The sequence below is a fragment of the Pipistrellus hanaki genome (genome assembly GCF_964339955.1).
Source record: "Pipistrellus hanaki genome assembly, chromosome: 16".
NCBI lineage: Eukaryota > Metazoa > Chordata > Mammalia > Chiroptera > Vespertilionidae > Pipistrellus > Pipistrellus hanaki.
The window spans coordinates 39,986,448-40,008,452 of NC_140518.1; the positions used below are offsets into that span (position 1 = coordinate 39,986,448).

A 22,005-nucleotide genomic window follows, 5' to 3' on the forward strand; every position below is an offset into this window, starting at 1 on the left:
TGGTGTCATTAATACCTCTTTATGGAAACATCGCATGGTGATCGTGAGCAAGATCTCTGGAGCTTTGTGTCCTTGAGCAAATGTCCAAATCTTGCTGTGCCCCAGCTTTCCTCATCTGTGAAATGGTCCCTTAGGCTTTTATATACATAGGTGATTGCCATAGCAGCATTGGCTAACATCTTTGTCACATGGTACCTGCCTTATTACAGCACACCTTGTGGAGTTTGAGTTATATGTACTGCATTTAAAACAGTGCCTAGAAGGAACTTTTTATTATTCTATTATTCTACCTCCTCACCTGCAGACACCTAGGAGGAGGGAGGATGGTAACCTCTGTGTACTTTTCTCATACCAGATGCATTCTCATCCAGTTCCTGCAGGGATGGGAGCGGTTCCAGGAGTAGCCTGGAAAAAACCTTCCAAATTACTAATCACCCTTGGTGACTCACCAGGAGTTCTGTCTCCCGTTCTGGAACTCTGAAGGCCTAGGAGCTCCTGGTGAGCCTTGGGGAATGGGAGGATAATTAAGTTGTTAATGTCAATGAGGGTGATATAATGTCGGGTTTCCTGGGACTTTCTGGGTTAACCAGCCTTGGAGAGAGTGGAGGATCCCAGAATCCATTTTAAAAAAAATGTATATTTTATTGATTTTTTACAGAGAGGAAGAGAGAGGGATAGAGAGTTAGAAACATCTATGAGAGAGAATCATCCATCAGCTGCCTCTTGCACACCCCCTACTGGGGATGTGCCCGCAACCGAGGTACACGCCCTTGACCGGAATCGAACTTTCAGTACGCAGACCGTCGCTCTATCCACTGAGCCAAACCGGTTTCAGCAGAATCCGGGGTTTTAAATGTTGCTGATTGAAATCTAGGTGAGCTCCTCTTATTTTACAGATGAAAAAATATTCATTCATTCATCTAACAAGTGTTTCTTGAGTGTCCTGACACTGTAACAGGCGCATGGGATATGCGAGTGATGAGCATAAAACCTGATTCTGGGGCTGCCCTCCAGGAACTTACAGTCTGTGGGAGTGATGGTTGGTAATCACCCAGGCACATGGTGAGAACTGGTGGGAAGTGCTAGAAAATAAAAATACAGGGAGCTGTGGCAGTTCTGGCAGGAGGCTGTGATATGACTGGGGAGGGGGAGTGTCAAGGGGCAGGACGGCTTCCCAGGAGAGGTAACCACTGAGTTGAGTTTTGGAGGAACAAAGGGTCAGCTGAGGAATGGAACTGAAAGTGCCTGCCACTGAGGTACGGGCTGAGGAGCTAGGCAGAATGAATGAATGGTTACATGAATTAATGAAAACCTATGTGATTGGGGGTGAAAGGCGAATTGGTTGGGGACAAGCCACATAAGGTTTTATCCAGGAGTTTGGTCTTCAGGAGGGATTTGTAGCTTCAGACAGAGGAAGGAAGGAAATTGAGAGGAGTTACCCAACCCCCTCCTGAGCCCTGAGTCACCCAGCCCCCTCCCCTCCCACACACAGCAGGACCACTCTTTGTTTTAACAGCAAATGAATACATACATCAAAAAGATCCTGTTTACGACATTACCCATAATACTTTGCTTTTCTGATGCTATGGCTAACTATGTGTATGCTATAAGAAATTGAAAAGTTCAAAAATGTAAACAATGATCTGGAACTCCACTAGAGACAGCCATCTCTAGAGATAATCATAATAAACATGGATGTGCTTCAAAGCACATGCAAACAATTGGAAATCCTGGCTTTGTAGCCTGCCTTTAAAAAAAACCGTCACAAGACCTGCGATACCGAGACTGTCGATCTGATAACCAAGAGGGCCACTAAGACTAACAGGAGGGAGCACATACAGCGTGGGGACCTGGACAAAGAGATGATTCATGTCCCAGGCGGGATGGAGCAGGACAGCGCGAGATTTCTCATGCTACTCAGAATGGATCGCAATTTAAAACTTATAGGTTGTTTATTTTTGAAAATTCCCATTTAATATTTTTGATCTTTGCTTGACCTTGTATAACTGAAATGATGCAAAGCAAAACCAAGCATAAGAGAGGACTACTGTACATCATATTGGTTTGATACATTTATATTACAATAATAGAGGCCCAGTGCACGAATTTGGGAGCCAGAATTCAGAATGCTTGACTGGTGGAGGTGTGAGAGGGGGTCTGAAAGGGGACACGGACATGAAGAGGAGGAGCTGATTGGAGAGCTTTTCAGCTGGCGGGTCGGCTGCTCCCCAGGGGCCACATGAGGTGATGGTACTGAGGATGTAGGTTGGAGGGTGGCAGATAAAATACATGATGCCCACCAGTTAAATTTGAACTTCAGATACAAATGACTTTTTCATATAAATGTATCTCAAATATTGCATGGGACATATTTATACTACAAACATTATGTATTGTTTATTGCTTATTTATGATTCGCTGTATTCGCTCAGTCTGGCAGTCCTACAAAGGGCACAGAAGCTGGAGGGAAGGATCCAAACTTGACCATCCAGTGAGCCAGACCAGTGCCACTGGAATATAAGCTCAGCACCAGCATTTCAATGAATGAAATCTTGACTTTTGCTTCATCCCATCCTCAAGTTCCTTTAAATTCCAAGGAAATATTAAACGAAAGAAAAAGAATAGAGCCCGGGCCATTGGATTTGCTTGGCAGTGGCGAGGCTTCTCTGGGCCCACAGCCTTGCTCAGACCAGCCCCTTTGCTGGGTGTGAGCAGAGAACAGCGTTGGGGGGAGAGGGGGTGGGGGCAAAGAGGCCTGATGCCTGAATCTCAGTCTCAGGGTTGGACAGATTGCCATGTACTGTGTGCGCACACAGACAGGAGGCTTCGCTTACACTCAGCATTAAAAACAAAAACAAAACAAAACAAAAAAACGCTGGAACGGTGCTTAAGAAACTGCTGAGAACAGCCTCCCTGTGGGGAGGGGTATGCAGGGATTGAGAATGAGTAGAAGGAAGACACCTCATTACTGTCCTTTTAAAAAAATTTTTGAATTTGTTTTAAAGTACATGCATATGTTACCCTTTGAAATTAAGTTTTAAAAAGCAGAAATGTGCATGTGCACAGACACGGACGTAGCTGTCACACAGTTTAACAGGACAGCACAAAGGGAGCAGGGAATCGGAGTGTCCCGGAGGCAGGAGTCCTGTCCTGCTCACTGCCGTGTCCCCGTGCACATGGTCGGCCCTCCGTGAACAGTTCATGAAGGAATGAAGCTTGAAAACAATCATCCGTAGGAAGAGAAGTCTGCACTTCGGTTTCACACGTAGGAGAAGAGGCAGTGCCAGAGCCATGTGCATGCTGAAGGTGTTTGAGGGAGGCCGCCTCCCTTTGCCAGGTGGTCACTCACAGAGAGATTGAAGCGATGGGAGAGAAGGACATCGCTGAGGGAGGCGAAGGCAAGGAGCTGTGCACCTGCAGGTGTCAATAGCCAGACGGACAGAGCAGGTGCCCAGTGATCAAGAGAGGACAGATGGTCACAGATGGTCAACAGAATCAAACTATTCCCCAGGGACCAGACAGGACTTCCGTTAGCAGTCTTTCTGGAGACCAAGGTGCCTTCTCTGTACAGAAAACCCTGACAGCACCTGGGACCCAGCTCCATAGGGCACACTTTAGCAGGAAAGACTGCTGAGGACCTCTGGCGGCCCTGGAGTGGATGGGCCCTGACTGGGTGGTGGGAGGCCAGGGCGACCCTCCGGTTTCCTCCTCTCCTTTCAGAATGCTGTTTCCAAGTACGGCGCCCAGTTCCAGGGCCACGCCCAGCACGACGCCCTGGAGTTCCTGCTCTGGCTGCTGGACCGGGTGCACGAGGACTCGGAGGGCTCGTCCCGAGGGCCAGGGTCCCCGCAGGTCAGTCCCTCGAAACAACACATTGTCCCTGATTTTCTTTTCTCCGCTTGAATATTTACTCCGCTCCTGCAAACTGAACCTTGGACTCCAGAGTCTTGCATCCCTGCGTGTCCTGGCTCGCGCACACAGCAGGGTCCCCGCACCTTTCTCTTAGCTCCTTTCTTTCTTTTTTCTTTTTTAAAAAAAATATATTTTATTGATGTTTTTACAGAAAGAAGGAAGAGAGATAGAGAGAAACATCGGTGAGAGAGAAATATTGATCAGCTGCCTCCTGCACACCCCCTACCAGGGATGTGCTCGCAACCAAGTTACTTGCCCTTGACTGGAATCGAACCTGGGACCCTTTAGTCCGCAGGCCAACGCTCTATCCACTGAGCCAAACCTGTTTCGGCTCTTAGCTCCTTTCTTAGACGATGCACTTCCTCCGATGTGGTTCCATTCTCTAATCCCACTGACAGGCCCAAGAGGTTTTCCGTTTGAAAAATCGCCTGTTGTCAGTATTCCGTGCATCAGTGTGTGCACCTGCAGCCCTGGGTGCCACCACTTTCTCAGCTACGCATCCTACAGAGCAGGGATTCCCAGTCTTTTGGTCTCAAGACACAGGATGGATGATCTTTACATGTGTGTGCTTAGCCTTCCAGGTGGCGGGGAAACCCCAGTCCTCTGGGCGTGAGAAAGCACTGACTCGTGTCAGAGCCAAGCTCATGGAGCCACCAGCGTGCGCTCGGTGGGCTTTGCTCGTAAGGGTGGATGTCTGGTTCTGCTCTCCCGCTCTTTTTTTACCTCTCCCTCACAGAAGTTAAAAGCCAGTGAAGTCACTACACCATGAGGGAGCCAGGGTATAACAATACCCGTGAATAAGCCGCTGTCATTTAAAACGTGGCTCACAAGATGCGGTAAATAACCAGTCACACGTCATTTTACTGCGTCTCAAAGTGACCCAGATGCAGCCACGAGAACTGCTTTACCCGTTTTTGTTTTTTAAATCTGGACACTATTCCCATCCCACTTGTGAATTAAACACCCTTTGGAAGTGTTTTAAGTCTTTCAACCATCACCTTCCCATCCTTTCATTATTTGTCTGGAGCCCATCAGTCATCCTATATAATAAAAGGCTAACATGCAAATTGTCCCTTCCACCAGGAGTTCAACCAGGGGGTGGGGCCGGCCAACTGCCTGTGGCCCCTCCCTCCAGCTCCCCCGTCTATGCCCCCTGCCCCCAATCAGGGGTGGGGTCAGCCAGCCAACCTCCCGAGTCCTCTCCTCCCAGCTGGCCCACCTGATAGCCCTAATTGGGGTGGGCCAGCCGGACCCCATCCATGCACAAATTTGTGCACGGAGCCTCTAGTAAAGAATGAATGGCAGCCCTTTCCAGTGTGGCTCAGTGGATAGAGTGACGGCCGCATATGGAAGGGTCGTGGGTTCAATTTCTGGTCAAGGGCATGCATGTATTTGGGTTGCAGGTTTGTTCCCGGCCCTGAGTGACAGGCAAGAGCAGGGGAGGCTGTTGGCCAGAGAGACGAGCCTGCCCAGCTCTTAATTTGACCTGATTCAAACCAGGCAAGGCCTTTTTCTCCGTCTGGGGTCCACGCCGCCCCGTGAGGTCTGCGGTGAGAAACGGGGCCACCTGCAGAGGCCCGGCTGCCGGGGCTGCAGGGAGGGAACAGACTGCTGGGATGGGTTGGCAGGAGACCTCATTTTCCCTTTCCCAGAAGGAAAGGGACTGACTCTCTGTAACTCTGCACAGCTTTCTCTTTGAGGTTATTTCAGCTTCAAAACATACAAAAGCCATAGAGCGAGGTGTACGGAAACGACCTCTTTCTTCTGTGATTTAATGGTTCTCTGCTTTCCCTGGCAGAGAGGGCCCGTTTTTCTCTCCTGTGGACGCACACAGCAGGTTAGCTTAGAGCAGTGTTTCCCAACCTTCTCTCATGATGAGAATCACCTGGTGGAGTTGCTAAAACACAGATTCTAAGCTTAGAGCACTAGTTAAGTATACAATTTTACCTATATGTTCCCAGAAATTCTAGCTTAGCACTTCTTAGTTGCGATTCAGGAATCTGTAGTTTAACAACTCCACCAGGTGATTCTCATCATGAGAGAAGTTTGGGAAACACTGTCTTAGAGCAGTGGTCGGCAAACTGCGGCTCGCGAGCCACATGCGGCTCTTTGGCCCCTTGAGTGTGGCTCTTCCACAAGATACCACGTGAGGACACGGACGTACAGTGTGATTGAAACTTCGTGGCCCATTAGCAGAAATCTATTTTCAGCTTTCAAAAGAAATTTCAATCCTTGTACTGTTGATATTTGGCTCTGTTGACTAATGAGTTTGCCGACCACTGTCTTAGAGGAAGAGCCGCTCCTACAGAGGTAAGGAAGGGATGAGGCTAGGGAGAGGACCAGGAAGCTGACACGCATTAAGCACCTACTGTCTGCCAGGCAGGACACACAGGTCATCTTTTCTGATTTTATTGATGGCGCCCTGAGGTGGTTGGCACACTCCTGTTCCTTTTACAGGTGGAGTGAGGCCAAGACACGGGCAGGGCCCTGGCAGAGGGAGCCAGCCCGGTCTGACCTGTAGTCCATGCTCTGTGCGAGCTCCCCTGCCACCCCTCCCCGAGCCACGCTAAGGATTTCCTCCTTCCATGCCCTACCCCTGGGTGACCCCATCCGCTGCTGCTCCCTGTGTGCTACATTGCCACCTTGATGCAGAGGCGGCCTGTGCCACGGTGGGTGTTTAGATAAGAACGGGACTTGTGAGAAGGCCGAGGGGTGGCACGGGGAGCACAGGGCAGGCTGAAGACCTAGGCATGGGCTCACTGAGAGCCGGCAGCTCCGGGCAGGCGGTCTCCCTGCAGGAGCTGTTCTGGCCTGGACTCTGCCAGCATCACCGTCTCCAGCCCTTTGATCGCTCTGCTTGTGGGTTGTCGACTCAGTCTAGGTTGCTCTTCAGTAAGGGAGAGCAGGGCCCCTGGTTTGAGAGCCTGCTCACCTCCCTGTGGACTGGACTCAGTGTTCCCAAAGGGGGCTACTCCCAAGAAGAGTGAATCCCAGGCAGCCAAAATACCACGTGCGCCCTGCATCCGAGCTCTCTGCTCAGAGCCATTCGCTGCTCTGCTGTCAGACGTCCCTTCTCTGACCCACTTCCTCCGGCTTCCGTTCATGGATCAGGCATTCGCCAGGCCCCGTGTCCGAAGCTTGGAGCTGGTCCTGCGTATCTGCTCCCTTTCCTCCCTCTGTTCCCCCATCAGGTGCTCAGCGGTGAGCTCCGTGCACAGGGTATCCGAGTCCTTCCCTCCTCTTCCTCCTCTTCACAGCTCCTCCTCTGGTTCACCCTGTTTCCACTGGACCCTGGAGCCTCCAAGCCTGCGCCATAGCTCAGACTTACCCTCCTTCCTCCTGCTGAGTGAGAGCCACCACTCGGTTCCAAACCATCCACAACCTGTAAACAGTGCCTACTATGCCAGCCACTGTGGTGTTTTATATCAACTCGTTTCCTCTCAAGAAAGTCCCGTCAGACAGATGTTATCATTTTCTATCCCTTTATGACAGTTGGGGAACCTTGGAGCCTAGAGGGTGACTAACCAACCCCTTGGCTCAATGCCAGTGCAGGGGTTTGGACCCAGACAGTGCGCCCCGAGGTCAATGTTTAACTCCCCTGCTATGCCGCTTACTGAACCAGACAGTCTTCTCTGGGGCACGGAGGGCCCCGCCCAGCGTGGCTCCGGACTCGCTCTCCAGCCCTGTTTCCTGCTTCCCTCTGCACATCCTGTGCTCTGGCCAAAGGGGGCTTCCTAACATAGTAAGAGTGACCGTTCTGAGTTCTTGTCGCTTTTATTCGCCCCACTATTTTGTAACGCAAAATTTCCAGCACATGGACAAGTTGAATGACATACGAAGTGAATGCCTCATACCTACCCCCTAGAGCAGGGGTCTTCAAACTACGGCCCGCGGGCCACATGCAGCCCCCAGGGGAGTCTGATCCTGCCCGCCAGGTTTTTTGGGCAGTGAGCGCAGCCAAGGTGTTACAGTAGGGATTAGTAGTTCATATAGTCCGGCCCTCCAGCTCTCTGAGGGACCGTGATCTGGCCCCCACTTTAAAAAGTTTGAGGACCCCTGCCCTAGAGCCTATCATTTGTATTTAACTGAAATTGCTGAATCACATCTTATCCATCTAATTCATTCTTCTCTCTCCTCATCACTCCCTCGGGCTTCCTCATCTTGTATTTTTGGTGCGTTTTAAATTAAGTTTCAGACATGGCTGCCCTTCACCCCAAACCCTTCCCTCTTCCTGGCTCTTTGGAGGAGACGCTAGCCTTGGGGACTGCAGTGATGTGGCCACCGGCCACAGCATTCCTGCAGCCACGAGGTGATGGGAGAGGCGAGGAATGTTCAGAGGAAGTGTGGCCTGGCCAGCACCTTGATTTGGGGCGAGTGATGTTGATTTTGGATGTCTGCCCTTGGGGACCGCGAGAGGATACGCGTCTGTTGTTGGAAGCCACCGGTGTATGGTGATTCGCTGCAGCCACAACAGGCAACTTAAACATCAGGGGATGCACGGAGATGCAGTAGACCCAGCTATGAGTGAAGGAGGCTTAGGCGTTAGTCTAAGGTGCGTGGTGGCCGTGCGGGGGCTGACTCACTGGGAAATGCGGACAGACAGGTTCAGTCGGTGGGAACTCTGGCTCGGACGGACGTGTTCGGAGTCATGGCAGCGCGTCCCAGTGAGACATCCTGGAGGCATCTGGTCACAGGAGGCCCATCGGATGGAGATAAAGAACCAGGTGGTAAATGCAGGGGTAGTCGTCAGGCTGGGTGAGTGGGTGAGTGTCTGCCCAGGTTCATGTTGCAGTTCTGTTCTTCCAGCGCCTTCTCTGCTGTGGGGGGTTTGGAAGGTGAAGAGGTGGAGGGAGCGAGGGGCTGTGGCAAAGGCAGCATTGGAGGCCCAGGCTCTGCAGAGTCCAGGCCCGGGAAGGGCTGGCCGCCCAGGAGGAGGTCCGGACTCTGCGGTCTGGAAGAGGTGGCATGGTGGGAGGTGTATTAACTGGCTTCCTTTCTTCCTCTCTTTGCAGCTTCAGCCTGAAGGCAGTAACACCCCTGAGAACCACCTGCCACCATCGGCTCCGCATTCTCCAGGTCAGAGCTTTGTGCAAAGCCACTTCCAAGCACAATATCGGTAAGGAGGGGGTGTGTGGAGAGTCAGCAAACTTCTGTGCTGGACACGGCCTGCCAAGGCCAGATTTACCCTGAGATTACAAAGCAGCTCTCTCCCACTGTTAATCCAAACGAACCACTCACTCTCCGGCTCTGACCTCTAGTGCTTCTCCCTGTCCTTCTCGCTGGCCTCTGGGCCTCCCATGCCCCTTGAGGGGAGGCCAGGACCTCCCCAGCGCGCAGGCACTGGGTGAGGCCCTTCCTGTTGGTTCCTCATTGCCAGAGAGCCCAGTTAGAATTAAAGTTGTTATGAGTTCATGGTTTCTAGAGGACATAAAAAATATATATAGTTTCATAGCCTTTGACTTCAGAAAAGTTCTCCTGTGACCGTTCAGAGATTATATAAGGAGGAATATTTTCAAGTATTGCAGTGTTGTTTTTAAAAAAAAAATATATTTTATTAAGTTTTCATAGAGAGGAAGAGGGAGGGACTTTTTTAAAACGCCACGGGACGCAAGACAAATTGTCAAAAATCGGGACTGTCCCGCCAAAAGCGGGACATCTGGTCACCATAACTCTTAGAGCTCCCTGAAGCACACGTTCTGCTTTTGCTTTTGCTTTCTTCGTACTTCGTCCTCTTCAGCTGCTTTCCCACCTCCCCTTTTCGCAAGGGAAGTGCTGCTGCTCCTTCGGCTCCAATGGGAACTTCTATTATGGACACGACACTGGTTTGAAAACCATTTTCATCTGGATGTCGCAGCCAGTCTTTTCCAAAGACGTGCTTTTCTCTGAGTGTCCCCTGTGTCACCTGTGCCTCTGACTGCCTGGCTGTGAGTCCGAGGCTCCCAGGACCCCACCTCAGAATCGATGGTTTGCTGGAGCGACTCTCAGAACTCGTGAGACGGTGTGCCTACTCGGCAAATGGTGTACCTACTAGGATCCCAGCTTATTCTAAGAGGCTGCAACTCGGGGACAGCCAGACGGCAGAGTTGCACGGGCAGGCCGTGTGGGAGGTGCAGGCCTTCGTGCCCTCCTGGGGCACCCTCCCCTCGCAGCACCCCCACATGTCCCCCAACCTGGACGCTGCGAGGGTAGTGGTCGGCAAACTTGTTAGTCAACAGAGCCATATATTAACAGGGCAACAATTGAAATTTCTTTTGAGAGCCACTTAAAAAAAAAAAAAAAATATATATATATATATATATATATATATATATATATATATATATATATATTATTGATTTTTTACAGAGGGAAAGAGTTAGAAACATCGATGAGAGAGAATCTTCGATCAGCTGCCTCCTGCACAACCCCTACTGGGGATGTGCCCGCAACCAAGGTACATGCCCTTGACCAGAATTGAACCTGGGACCCTTCAGTCCCTAGGCCGAAGCTCTATCCACTGAGCCAAACCGGTTTCGGCGAGAGCCAGATTTTTTAAACTTAAACTTCTTCTAACGCTACTTCTTCAAAATAGACTCACCCAGGCCGTGGTATTTTGTGGAAGAGCCATACTCAAGGGGCCAAAGAGCCACATGTGGCTCGTGAGCCGCAGTTTGCTGACCACGGTGCTAGGGTTTTGTGGGGGCATTGTTATAGAGGGGCGGTTGATTAGAGTATGGACCAATAGCCGTGAGCTCAGCATCTGCCTGCCTTCCTTCCCCCAGGAGGCGTGGGGCTGGAAGTGCCCCCCCCCGCCATCACATGGTTGGTCCCCCTGGTAACTAGCTCCATCCCTGGGCTATCTAGGGGCTTTTCAAATGTCACCTCCATAACATAACTCCGATGTGGCTGTAAGGGGTTTGTTATAAATAACCAAAGATCCACCTTATTGTTGCTCTTACCGGGACATTTCAAGGGTTTGGGAGCACTGTGCCGGGAGCAGGGGTGGAGACCAAACACCTATTTCTCATTAAAGTCACAGCATCATGAAGGGTCCGCCCAGCCTGGGGAGTCAGGGAGCATTCCTGAGGACTTGACAGCTGAGCCAGCCAGACCCTGAGCACTGCTCGTGCCCTCTGGGTAGGATGATGAGCAGGAAGCGAAATGTCCTGGTGACAGCGAACAACACCTGCTTTGTGCCTGATAATCTATAGCAAAGAAAAACAACTGCTGAAACCGGTGTGGCTCAGTGGATAGAGCGTCGGCCTGCGGACTGAAAGGTCCCAGGTTCGATTCCGGTCAAGGGCATGTACCTTGGTTGCGGGCATATCCCCAGTAGAGGGTGTGCAAGAGGCAGCTGATCGATGATTCTCTCTCATCGATGTGTCTAATTCTCTATCCCTCTCCCTTCCTCTCTGTAAAAAATCAATAAAATATATTTTAAAAAAAAGAAAGAAAGAAAAAGAAAAATAGTAGCTGGGGACGCCCTGCAGGCTGGGGCTTCTCAGGTCCGAGCAATGATTTTCTGCGGCGTCCGTGGGGGCCGGCCCCGTGGTGGTCCCTGAACGGTGGTCCCCTGAGTATTTGGCTTTGGCTGGAGAACAGGAGGAGGAACACTGTCAGGGTGCTGGAGCTGTGGATGAGAGGGAACATAATGAGCTCTTCTGTGCGATGATGACCACGGCCTAACACATGTCCAAGTTTAACAACCGAGGATTGAGGTTTGGCTGGAGGTGGGAGTGTGTGTGTGTGTGTGTGTGTGTGTGTGTGTGTATTGCTTCCCACTTTTTGTAGACAATCTGGTCTGGTCCCTGTCTCAGAGAGCATTAGAAGGCTCTCTCAGCACAGATCTCGGAGAGGTGACACCTTGTTCACGTGTCGTCGTCATGATGGCTGGCGGAGTAGACATTTGCTCCATGGCTGGTGAGCGGGGGAAGCCGGACAGGTCTGAGGTGTGAAGGGTGCATTTGGCCGCCGGCAGAGTCAGAGCGGTGAGCTGTTCAGTGTCGGAGCCGCGGGCTCCTTCCTGGTGTTTGGAACCGGGGGAGCAGAGCAGCATGGAGTGGCAGCTGACCGCTGGGCGGTACAACAGAAGCAGGCGACCGGAGAGCCACCCCTCAGGGAGATGGGGGGTGCACACTGCAGGGCAGCGGGTGGTTTCCTACCCCTTCCCCCCTGGGGCCGCTGGGGGTTACGAGGACAGGGTGGCGTGAAGGCACTGGAGGGTGACAGGGCCCCTCAGGCCCGCGGAGGGGTCGCTGGGAACGTCGAGTTTCTGTAGCAGTGACACTACCCCTCTCTCTGTTGGTCTCACTCTGTCCTTTCTCCTCATCCTCTGAGAAACAGCTGTATTTCACATCCTTCCGGTACCTTATTGTACCTGCAATAGGTTTTCTTTATCCTTTAAAGATAAAATTAGACCCTGGTATGTTTTTTTCCAATCCACACATCTCTTGCTTCCTGACAGAGATTCGTGGCTCAATATAGAGGCCTATACTGAGCCAGTTTTAGTAGATTAAATAAAAAAAAAAAAGTCGCTGAAACTGGTTTGGCTCAGTGGATAGAGCATCGGCCTGCAGACTGAAAGGTCCCAGGTTCAATTCTGGTCAAGGGCATGTACCTTAGTTGCGGGCACATCCCCAGTGGGGGGTGTGTAGGAGGCAGCTGATCGATGATTCTCTCTCATCGATGTTTCTAACTCTATTCCTCTCTCTTCCTCTCTGTAAAAAATCAATAAAATATATTAAAAATAAAAAAGTCAAAATACTCCTTTCCATTTGTTTGCTTAAGTGTGAGACAGGGATTTGGAAATTTCCCAACAACACAAATGCATTCTCCAGGCCTCTGCTGTGTGTAGGTCTGTGATGGGTGACATGGGAGAGGACTGGAAGGGAAACGGGGTGGTGAGACCCCATCCTGCCAGGTCCCCCTGGTGGCGGGAGCTTGATGTCTGACACACAGCTTTTTACCAAACCATTATCTTGGTTTTTCTGAGGGCTGGTTTATCAGAGGCCGTGGGAGGGAGTGAGCGTTGCATACATGGAGTCTGTTTTAGAAATCAGGGTTGGCGTCCGTAGGCTTGTATCCAGGAGGGCGACCTGCTAGGAGCAGACCAGGCGGGTTGCCGGGGGCAACATCCCAAAACCTCCCAGGTCCTTGCCCGTCCCTCTTTTCTGTTTTGTTTGCTCAACAGAAAACCCACTATCAGGGCTGCTGCTTTCCAAGGAGTTGGGAACCCTGTTTTGTTTGTTTGTTATCCTCACAGAAGGATTTTTTCCATTGATTTTTTAGAGAGAGTGGAAAGAAGTAAGGGAAGACAGAGACATACGTATCAATTGGTTGCCTCCCACAGGTGCCCCCACTGGGGCGGGGGATTGACCCAATATCTCAGGTATGTGCTCTTCACCGGGAATGGAACCTGCCACCTTTCGGTGCATGGGGGGATGCTCTGTCCATTGAGCCACACCAGCCAGGGCGGGAACCCTTGGGCTGTCTAGTGGAGGGAACAGACTGCCAGTGGGCTGCTGTTCCATGTTCCCTAGGAAGTCGGTGTAGCTTTGGGATCAGGAATATAGCATCCAGAAATCCCTTATGTCTTGGAAGAAACGATGCATTTTGTGATTCAGGAAGGAAGTTGGAGCATCCAGGTGGAATATGAAAGCTGCGCTTTATTCTCAAGGCATTAAAGTGAGGGAGCGTTAACTTTTTTTTTTTTTTTTTTAAATATATTTTATTGATTTTCCACAGAGAGGAAGGGAGAGGGATAGAGAGCTAGAAACGTTGATGAGAGAGAAACATCGACCAGCTGCCTCCTGCACAACCCCTACATGGGATGTGCCCACAACCAATGTACATGCCTTTGACCGGAATCGAACCTGGGACCTTTCAGCCCGCAGACTGACACTCTATCCACTGAACCAAACCGGTTTCGGCAGGGAGCGTTAACTTTAAAAGGGCTTAAAGACTATAAATAACGTAAAGTTTCAGCCTCGGAGTAGCATTGTCAGGGCTTGTGGCTGGGGGACAGCCCACTGTGTGGATATTCTACGTTCTGTTTACTAACCCATTGGTGGTCATTTGGGTTGTGTTCACCCTTTGACTGCTGGGAATAATGCTGCTAGGAGCATTTGTGTCCAAGTATTTGTCTAAATATTTGTTTTTAGTTCTCTGGGCATCTACCTAGGAGTGGAATTGCAATGGTAATTCTGTATGTAACTTTTTAAAAATATATATATTTTATTGATTTAAAAAAATATTTTATTGATTTTTTACAGAGAGGAAGGGAGAGAGATAGAGAGCTAGAAACATCGATGAGACAGAAACATTGACCAGCTGCCTCTTGCACACCCCCTACCGGGGATATGCCCGCAACCAACGTATATGCCCTTGACCGAAATCGAACCTGGGACCTTTCAGTCCGCAGACCGATGCTGTACCACTGAGCCAAACTGGTTTCGGCTTATTGATTTTTTTTTTTTTTTTTTTACAGAGAGGAAGGGAGAGGGAAAGATTGTTAGAAACATCCATCAGCTGCTCCTGCACACCCCCTACTGGGGATGTGCCTGCAACCAAGGTACATGCCCTTGACCAGAATCGAACCTGGGACCCTTGAGTCCACAAGCTGACCCTCTATCCACTGAGCCAAACCAATTAGGGCATGTATGTGGCTTTCTGAGCAGCCACCAGACAGTTCAGGTGTGATCACACGTCCATCTCTGTTTTTGCCCTCACAGATCTTCCTTGACCTGCCCCCACTGCCTAAAGCAGAGCAACACCTTCGATCCGTTCCTGTGCGTGTCCCTGCCCATCCCCCTGCGCCAGACCAGGTATGCGAACGCTGTGCCCGGTGCCCCTGACCTCCCTCCTCCTCTGGGGAGCCTCTGGCCTTGCAGCTGCACTTGTCTCTCTTACTTCTCAGCCAGTGTTTTCCCTAGAAAACAGCCTTAGAGCTGGGTGACACTCAGTGACTGTATGTGATGAGTAAAGTGAAAGGTTACTGTGTCCTCTCTTAGCTGAAGAAGGAGTTATACTCAGTGTTTTTGTTTATCAGCACCTGGCTTATATCTATGGCCCGCTGAGAAGCTGGCATGGGCAAGTGGGTACTAGTTGGTCAGATGGGCAACCCGGAGAAAACCTGTCACCACCTGCCTTTCCTTGCTTTATTCCCACTCCTTTCTCCTGTTTGTGAAGGTGTAGGAAAAGGTTTCTCTAAGGACCAAAGGAAAAGGGACAGGGTGATTGAGGGAGAGGAGAAGAAGAAAAGAGGAGTCAGGATTAGGCCAGAGCCACATGGGGCCCAGCGTTATGTACGGAGGAAGCGCCGAGTGCAGGCTTCCCGGCAGCGGGTCTTCACGGTGACATAGGACCTGGCCGGTGTCAGCCTCACGGAAGTGTAGTGAGCTCCCAGATGGGGCACCTTCACTGGTATCCAGACGGTGGCATTTGCCCATTTGGCCTACTGATTGAAGAGTCCTGGGTTCAATTCCAGTCAAGGGCAGGTACCTCAGTTGCAGGCTCGATCCCCAGCCTTGGTCGGGGGGCGCGTGCAGGAGGCAACCAATTGATGTGTCTCTCACAAAGATGTTTCTCTCTCTGTGTCTCTCCCTCTCCCTTGCACTCTCTAAAAATCAAGGGAAAAGTCTCCTTGGGTGAGAATTAACCAATAATAATAATAATAATAATAATAATAATAATAATAATAAAATTAGATGGTGGCATTTCTTCCTGAGTTCCCCACCTCTGTCCATACTGTTTCTCTTGCTCTCTGTCTGTTGAGATCCTCCATCTGTAGGATGCAGAATTTAAGAAAGGAAGGAGGGCAGCATCAGCAGTGTTGAACCAGACTAAAGGAGAAGCTTGAATATTACCTAGTTAACAAACAGAACCTTGAGACTGTAGATCTGTGTTGAGATTATTAATCAAATACCTTTTTAAAAAATAGATATTTATTGATTTCAGAGAGGAAGGGAGACGGAGAGAGAGACGGAAGCATCAATGATGAGAGAGAATCATTGATTGGCTGCCTCCTGCACACCCCACACTGGGAATTGAGCCCTCAACCCAGGCATATGCCCTTGACCGGAATCAAACCTGGGACCCTTCAGTCGGTAGGCTGACGCTCTATCCACTGAGCCCAACCAGCTAGGGCGTAAATCAAACACCTTTTATTTTTAACTTGCTGGAAGAGTACTCAGCTGGTATCTGTGGAGAATTGGCTCTCCAGTGCCACCTGATGACAGTGTACCTGAAATACAGTGACCCACCCTGGAAGCAGAGAGAAGCGCAAGTGCTGAACTTGACCTCATGTCAGTGGTGTTGGTGACTGTTCATCTCAGTTCTTTCTTCTTTTTCAGGTTCTTGAGTATCACATTGGCCTTCCCCTCTCAGAGCCAGCGGTTCCTGCGGGTGGGCCTGGCGGTGCCCATCCTCAGCACGGTGGCAGCCCTGAGGAAGATGGTCGCCCAGGAAGGCAACGTCCCTGTGGATGAGGTCTGATGGCTGCCTGGACCTGGTCGCTGGAGGGCGGGATGCTCACTGAGCCAGCTGTCTGGGTTGCTTAGGCTAATTTCTGGTTCTCAGGTGACTCCAGTGTGATTCATGAATTTCTGTTTGATTAGTCATCCTGGTGTCTGTGATGACGAGGTCTTGACCTCTCTGGGCATTTGCATAGACTAACCAGAAAAAGACAGCACCTTTGCCTTCCAAGGAGATGGTGGTGATTGCAACTACAGTAATGCCACAATTGCTACCCCTCAGCAGTGCTTAATAAGCTCTGGGTACTTCTCTATGAAATTTGTTTCCATGGCTAATTTAATTCTCACAACATCCTGTGAAGTAGACACTGCAGTTGTCCTCATTTACTACTGAGCAAAGAAGAGGCATGAGAGGTTGGGTGACTCGCCCAGGGCCACACCGCTGAGCCAGGATTTGAACACGGATGGTTTGATTTCAGAGCCTGAGCCACTATTCTATATTTGCACTCCCAAGAATAGGAGCCAGGCCACAAAGGGATAATCAATGAAATGTGAGGACCACTGAGAGAACTGAGGATGTGGAACACGAGACGGGAGCTTTGGGGGAAAGTGGGATTGGGTATGCTCTACCTCTTTGTTAAAGGAGGCTTGGGTTCTCTGTGACTTTGGAGGGCAGGGCTTGTAACAGGGTAGAGGTGATGGTGGTGAGAATCTCTGTGGCATGAAGAACAGGCCTTTAATTGTGATTCAGTCACTTTCTAGCGTTCTGACCTTGGACAAAGTAATTGGTCTTCTGTTTCTTTATTTGTGAAAGGGAAATTTTGTACTTCCTTAAAGACCTCATGGGATTATTTTCAAATTAAAAAACAACAACACCTTTAAACTTTTTGTTAAGGAATAGTGCACATACAATAAAGTATACATGCTTTAAGGTTAAGATCTGTTGACATTTTACCCGCATGTACATCCTGTAAGACACTATGATTACCGAGCCTTTCCGTCACCCCAGTGCTCCTTCCTGCCTCCACCAGTCCCTCTCTCTGACCTGTACTTTATAAGGATCTCAAGTGGGTAAAACTCCATGTTTCTTGCTTTGTGCTCTATGGGGGTCTATGGAGAGAATGAGAGAGAAGAGAGTAGGACAGTAGGTGAGAATTGTGGGGGGTGGGGAATCTATAATAAAAGCATAATATGCTAATTAGACTGGACGTTCTTCTGAGACAAAGCTGGGGCTGCAGCCACAGCTTCGAGGCAGCTGCCTCGGCTGCGAGGGGAGGGATCGAGGCAGCCGCAGCTGCAAAGGCCTAGTCTTTTTTTTTCTTTTTAATTTTTTTATGGATTTTAGAGAGGAAGGGCAAGGGAGAGAGAAACATCAATGATGAGAGATAATCATTGACTGGCTGCCTCCTGCATGCTCCCTACTGGGGATCAAGCCTGCAACCCAGGCATGTGCCCTTGACTGGAATCAAACCCAGAACCTTCAGTCCACAGGCTGATGTTCTATCCACGGAGCCAAACCAGCTAGAGCTGCATGTTGACATCTTAATGATAACCAGTCAGAGCATAGAATTGTAATGTGTATGTCCCTAACCTGAAGAGATGAAATGAAGAAAAATTGCTCAATAATATGTATGTCCCATTACATTAGTCAGTCAAGGACCCCGTGCCAGTGTCACCATACCCCCAGATAATAGGGCATATATAGTTATTGCAATATTATTGACTCTGTTCCCTATGCAGTACTTTACATCCCCATGACTGTTTTGTAACGGCCAATTTGTACTTCTTAATCCCTTTGCTTTTAGATCTCTTATTTGTTAAGTTCCCTTGGAGAAATCGAGGTGGAAAACGATCCTTCTCATTCCAGGTGATCCTGGTTGAACTGGGCCCCAGTGGACTCCAGCGGTCTTTCTTTGACGAAGACGACCTGAACACGATAGCGGAGGGAGATAGCGTGTACGCCTTCCACGCCCCTCCGCCGCCTGGCCAGGAGGCACTCGCAGGTACAGTGGTGCTTGAATATTGTGGGTTTCGAGTTTGAGAGAGTACTCATTGGGTCCTGAGGCATAAGGTGTTTAGTTTTCCTACTGGGAGGCTTATTTTCTCTGATATTGGTTGTGCAGAGGGTTGATTACTTTAAAATATTCAACGAATACAGGGGCTTTCAAGACCTTCGTGAGTATCAGAGTCACCCGCGGGGCTTGTTTGAGCAGATTTCTGAGCCCTACCCACAGGGCCCTTCTGGTTCTCTAGGCCTGGAGCGGGGCCTGAGGATTTTCAAGTGAAACAGGTTGCCAGGTGATGCTGCTGTCCTGAGAGCACACTCTGACGGGCATTAATCAGAACAGGTGCTGGTTAGTCTTTGTGTTCAGCCTTCAGAGATTCAAGGTCCGTGCCTAAAGTAAACATTTTATAAGTTCGAGTGGCAGGTGGCCGAAAAGGTTGTAAATGACTTTTTGTTAATAGTTCCACTTCCCAATGCTTGGCTTTTCTAAACTTTGGATTGGCTAAGATGGCCATTACCCGACAAGCTTGCATGGCAGGCCAGTATACATTTTGGCTCCATTAGTCAGTCAAGGACCCTGTGCCAGTGTCACCATCTCCCCAGATAAATCTTGTGTCCAGCCCGGCATCCTCAGCGGGCCTAGGTGACAGGTGTGGGGACAGGTGTCTACGGCGGTTCTGGGTCAACAGAGAGACTCTGGGCAAGGAATCTGGCACAGGACATGGGCTGGCCCTGATTACGCTGTAGCTCAGTGAAACAAACCCTCATTTCAATCACAGGGGACACATCTGTGCCTCAAAAGTCAAATTTTGAGAACCGACCGGAAACTGAGGAAAGTCCAGATCCCCTACTTCCCCAAGGGTGTGTGGTTCTTACGTTGGCTTTTGAAGACAGTGGGTATTCTGTGGCTCCGAGCAGGCGTACAAGCGTCCACAATAATTTTGGAGCATTTTTCACATTGGCTTTGAAAAGTGTTTGTTAAAATCTCTGCCCTCATTTTTTAAATTACTGGCTGAACACAAATTCTCTACTTATATTTTTTATTGATTTTTTTACAGAGAGGAAGGGAGAGGGATAGAGAGTTAGAAACATCTATGAGAGAGAAACATCGATCACCTGCCTCCTCGCACCACCTACTGAGGATGTGCCCACAACCAAGGTACATGCCCTTGACCAGAATTGAACCTGGGACCCTTGATTCTGCAAGGCGACGCTCTATCCACTGAGCCAAACCAGCTAGGGTTCTCTACTATTTATATGATCTTTGTGTCCCAGGTGCTGATGGCACAAGTGCCAAGAACCTTTTGTCTCTTCCCCTAAAGTGCTCCAGTGTGTCCTAATGGTGGTTAAGAGAATGAAGGCCGAGAGAGAAGCAGGGTTGTGACCCAGCGAAGTAGCCCCTTGAAGAATACAAATGTAGTTCTCTCTCTCCAGCTCCTCCGCCTGGCCTGTCTGTGTCCCCTCGCTTGGCAGCCCGCGCGGGTCAGCGGCTGACCCTGCCTGCCCACAGGGAGAACAAGGTGCTAATCCTCTGCTGCAACCTGGTGGGGTCAGGGCAGCAGGCGAGCAGGTACGTTTCATTGCATCCTGTTTACGTGACGTCTGGGATGTGTACACGTGTACTTGGAATTCTGTCTAGGATAATTCTAATTTGATTAAATGAAACACCCATTTTCAAGGTTAACCAACTAGGAATGGGGACTGGAATAATTTAAGCAGATGGCAGACATTGTCCTTAACAATTAAACATTGAAAGCTTCTTAAACTAATTTCAGGAACAATCATTCTTGCTTTCACCACTATTATTTTGTACCACTGGCCTGGTGCATGAAGTCATGCACGGGTGGGGTCCAGCTGGCCTGCTCCGATGGGGTCCCATTGGGCAGGACTGGCCATGGGGTCTAATGCTGGAAGCCATAGATTACCCCCAGCTGGGTCTAATTATACTTGAAGGATGGCCAAAAGAAAACCCACAACAGAACTGTTTTGCATTTTATGTGCCATGAGATGAAGTTGTTAATGTGTTGCTTGCAAACCTATATCAAGATGGATGATGGCCCTTGAATGATTTCTGCGTTCTTCCCAGGGCTCTGCCCTCAGTTTCCTAATAAGATCTTCACGTCTGTTTGTTTAAAAGTTTTTTTTGTTTTTTAATGTTCCTACCCTTTGCTATTGCTCCTGGGAGCCTCTGGGATGCCGATTATAAAGAGAGAGTGAAAGTTCACCTAATCTGCAAGGCATAGCAATTTCCCAAAATCCCCACCCGGCCTTTCTACATCCCTCAGCAAAGGGCCACCATCCCGTTAATGCTTAGGTCGCCTTTTTGGCTAACTTGGAAGGCATCCTGGGGCTGTGGGCTGTGGAGGGAGAATTCCACACCTTGGCTGCAGTATCAGCAGTTCCCTCTGGAGACTCTGGGAACAGAAGGGATTGATAATTATTTTCTTGTGCTTTCACTAAATGTACATGCACCAGGGACCCTGGCAGTAATTTAGGAGTGCTGGGGGCTGATCAGGCTGCAGGCTGGGACGGCCGGGGCGGGGAGGAGGGGGCACTTGGGACCCGGATTAGGCTGGTTGGCTGCTGCAGTGTGCATCTTAGCCACTGGTTATTTTGGTTGTTCCACTGTAATGGTCGTTGGGCTTTTATATATACAGATGGTGTACTAAGGCTTGGGCAGTATGGTAAATCAAGGAAAAAGAAACTGGCTCTGTAATTGTAAGGAGATACAATGACAACTATTTGCAGATCCACTGTCCAGAGAACCAAGAACTTGAAAATGATTAAAAGTAACACAAAAGTTTAGAAAAGTGACTGACTACATAACTAATACACAAAAGCAGAGACTTTCCTTATATAGTCCAAATAAAATGTTTAAAAGATATATGGCTCCAATAAAGAAGTTTTAGATTGATAAAATGTAAAATTTATCTGGACTAACAAGCTTGTAAGAATAGTCAGAAAATATTGGGGGAGGGAAAATGAAGAAGAGGGATTGTTCTATTAGAACAGAATGAAGTTGTGCTTATTAAACTATTCTGATACAGGTAGAAGAATAGATATTTAAATCAATGGGAACAGACTAGGTCAAAATATATTTAAGTATAGGATAGAAATGGTATAATTCATATTACCAGGCAGGAAATGAATTATTCTATATAAAATGCCAACTTAATTGATTTCTTTTTAAATTTTATGTAGTCAATTTTTTTATTCCCACCATAAATTCACATGTGTAAATTTCAGATTGATTAGAGATGTGATTATAGCAAAGGGAACCATAAAATAGCTTGAAGATAATGGAGGGGCATATTTATGTCTTTGGGTGGGAACTATTTTAACACTTAAGTCAGGGTCTATAAAAGAACAGGATAGTGTTGTAAATACATTCACAATTTTGAACTCAAAGCAAATTTGAAAGGCAAAGCACCAAGAAGAAACATACTGGTGTCATGTGACAGATAAAGGATCCAGATCCATCATTTAAAGCCTAGCTCTCAGATAGGTGAGAAAAATACTCTTTTAGTAAAACGAGCTTCAGAGATTCACATGCCATCTCCAGAAGAAACACAAGCTGAGGTTACAATATGCCGCTTCATGTGCCAGAAGAAGTTCTGACTGCAGCAGCAAGATGCTATT

General features: G+C 49.1%; 1 protein-coding gene across 2 annotated transcripts in view; it reads left to right on the forward strand.

Annotated features, from left to right (window-relative positions):
• USP43 (ubiquitin specific peptidase 43) overlaps positions 1-22,005 on the forward strand; it is a 44,536-nt gene that overhangs the window by 1,723 nt on the left and 20,808 nt on the right. For both annotated transcript variants that reach the window (XM_084863910.1, XM_084863909.1), the window contains exons 2-7: positions 3,721-3,852; positions 8,925-9,028; positions 14,622-14,714; positions 16,242-16,377; positions 18,229-18,364; positions 19,801-19,936. In XM_084863910.1, coding sequence (XP_084720036.1) covers positions 3,721-3,852; positions 8,925-9,028; positions 14,622-14,714; positions 16,242-16,377; positions 18,229-18,364; positions 19,801-19,936 — 737 coding nt within the window. The remainder of the gene's footprint in view (positions 1-3,720; positions 3,853-8,924; positions 9,029-14,621; positions 14,715-16,241; positions 16,378-18,228; positions 18,365-19,800; positions 19,937-22,005) is intronic.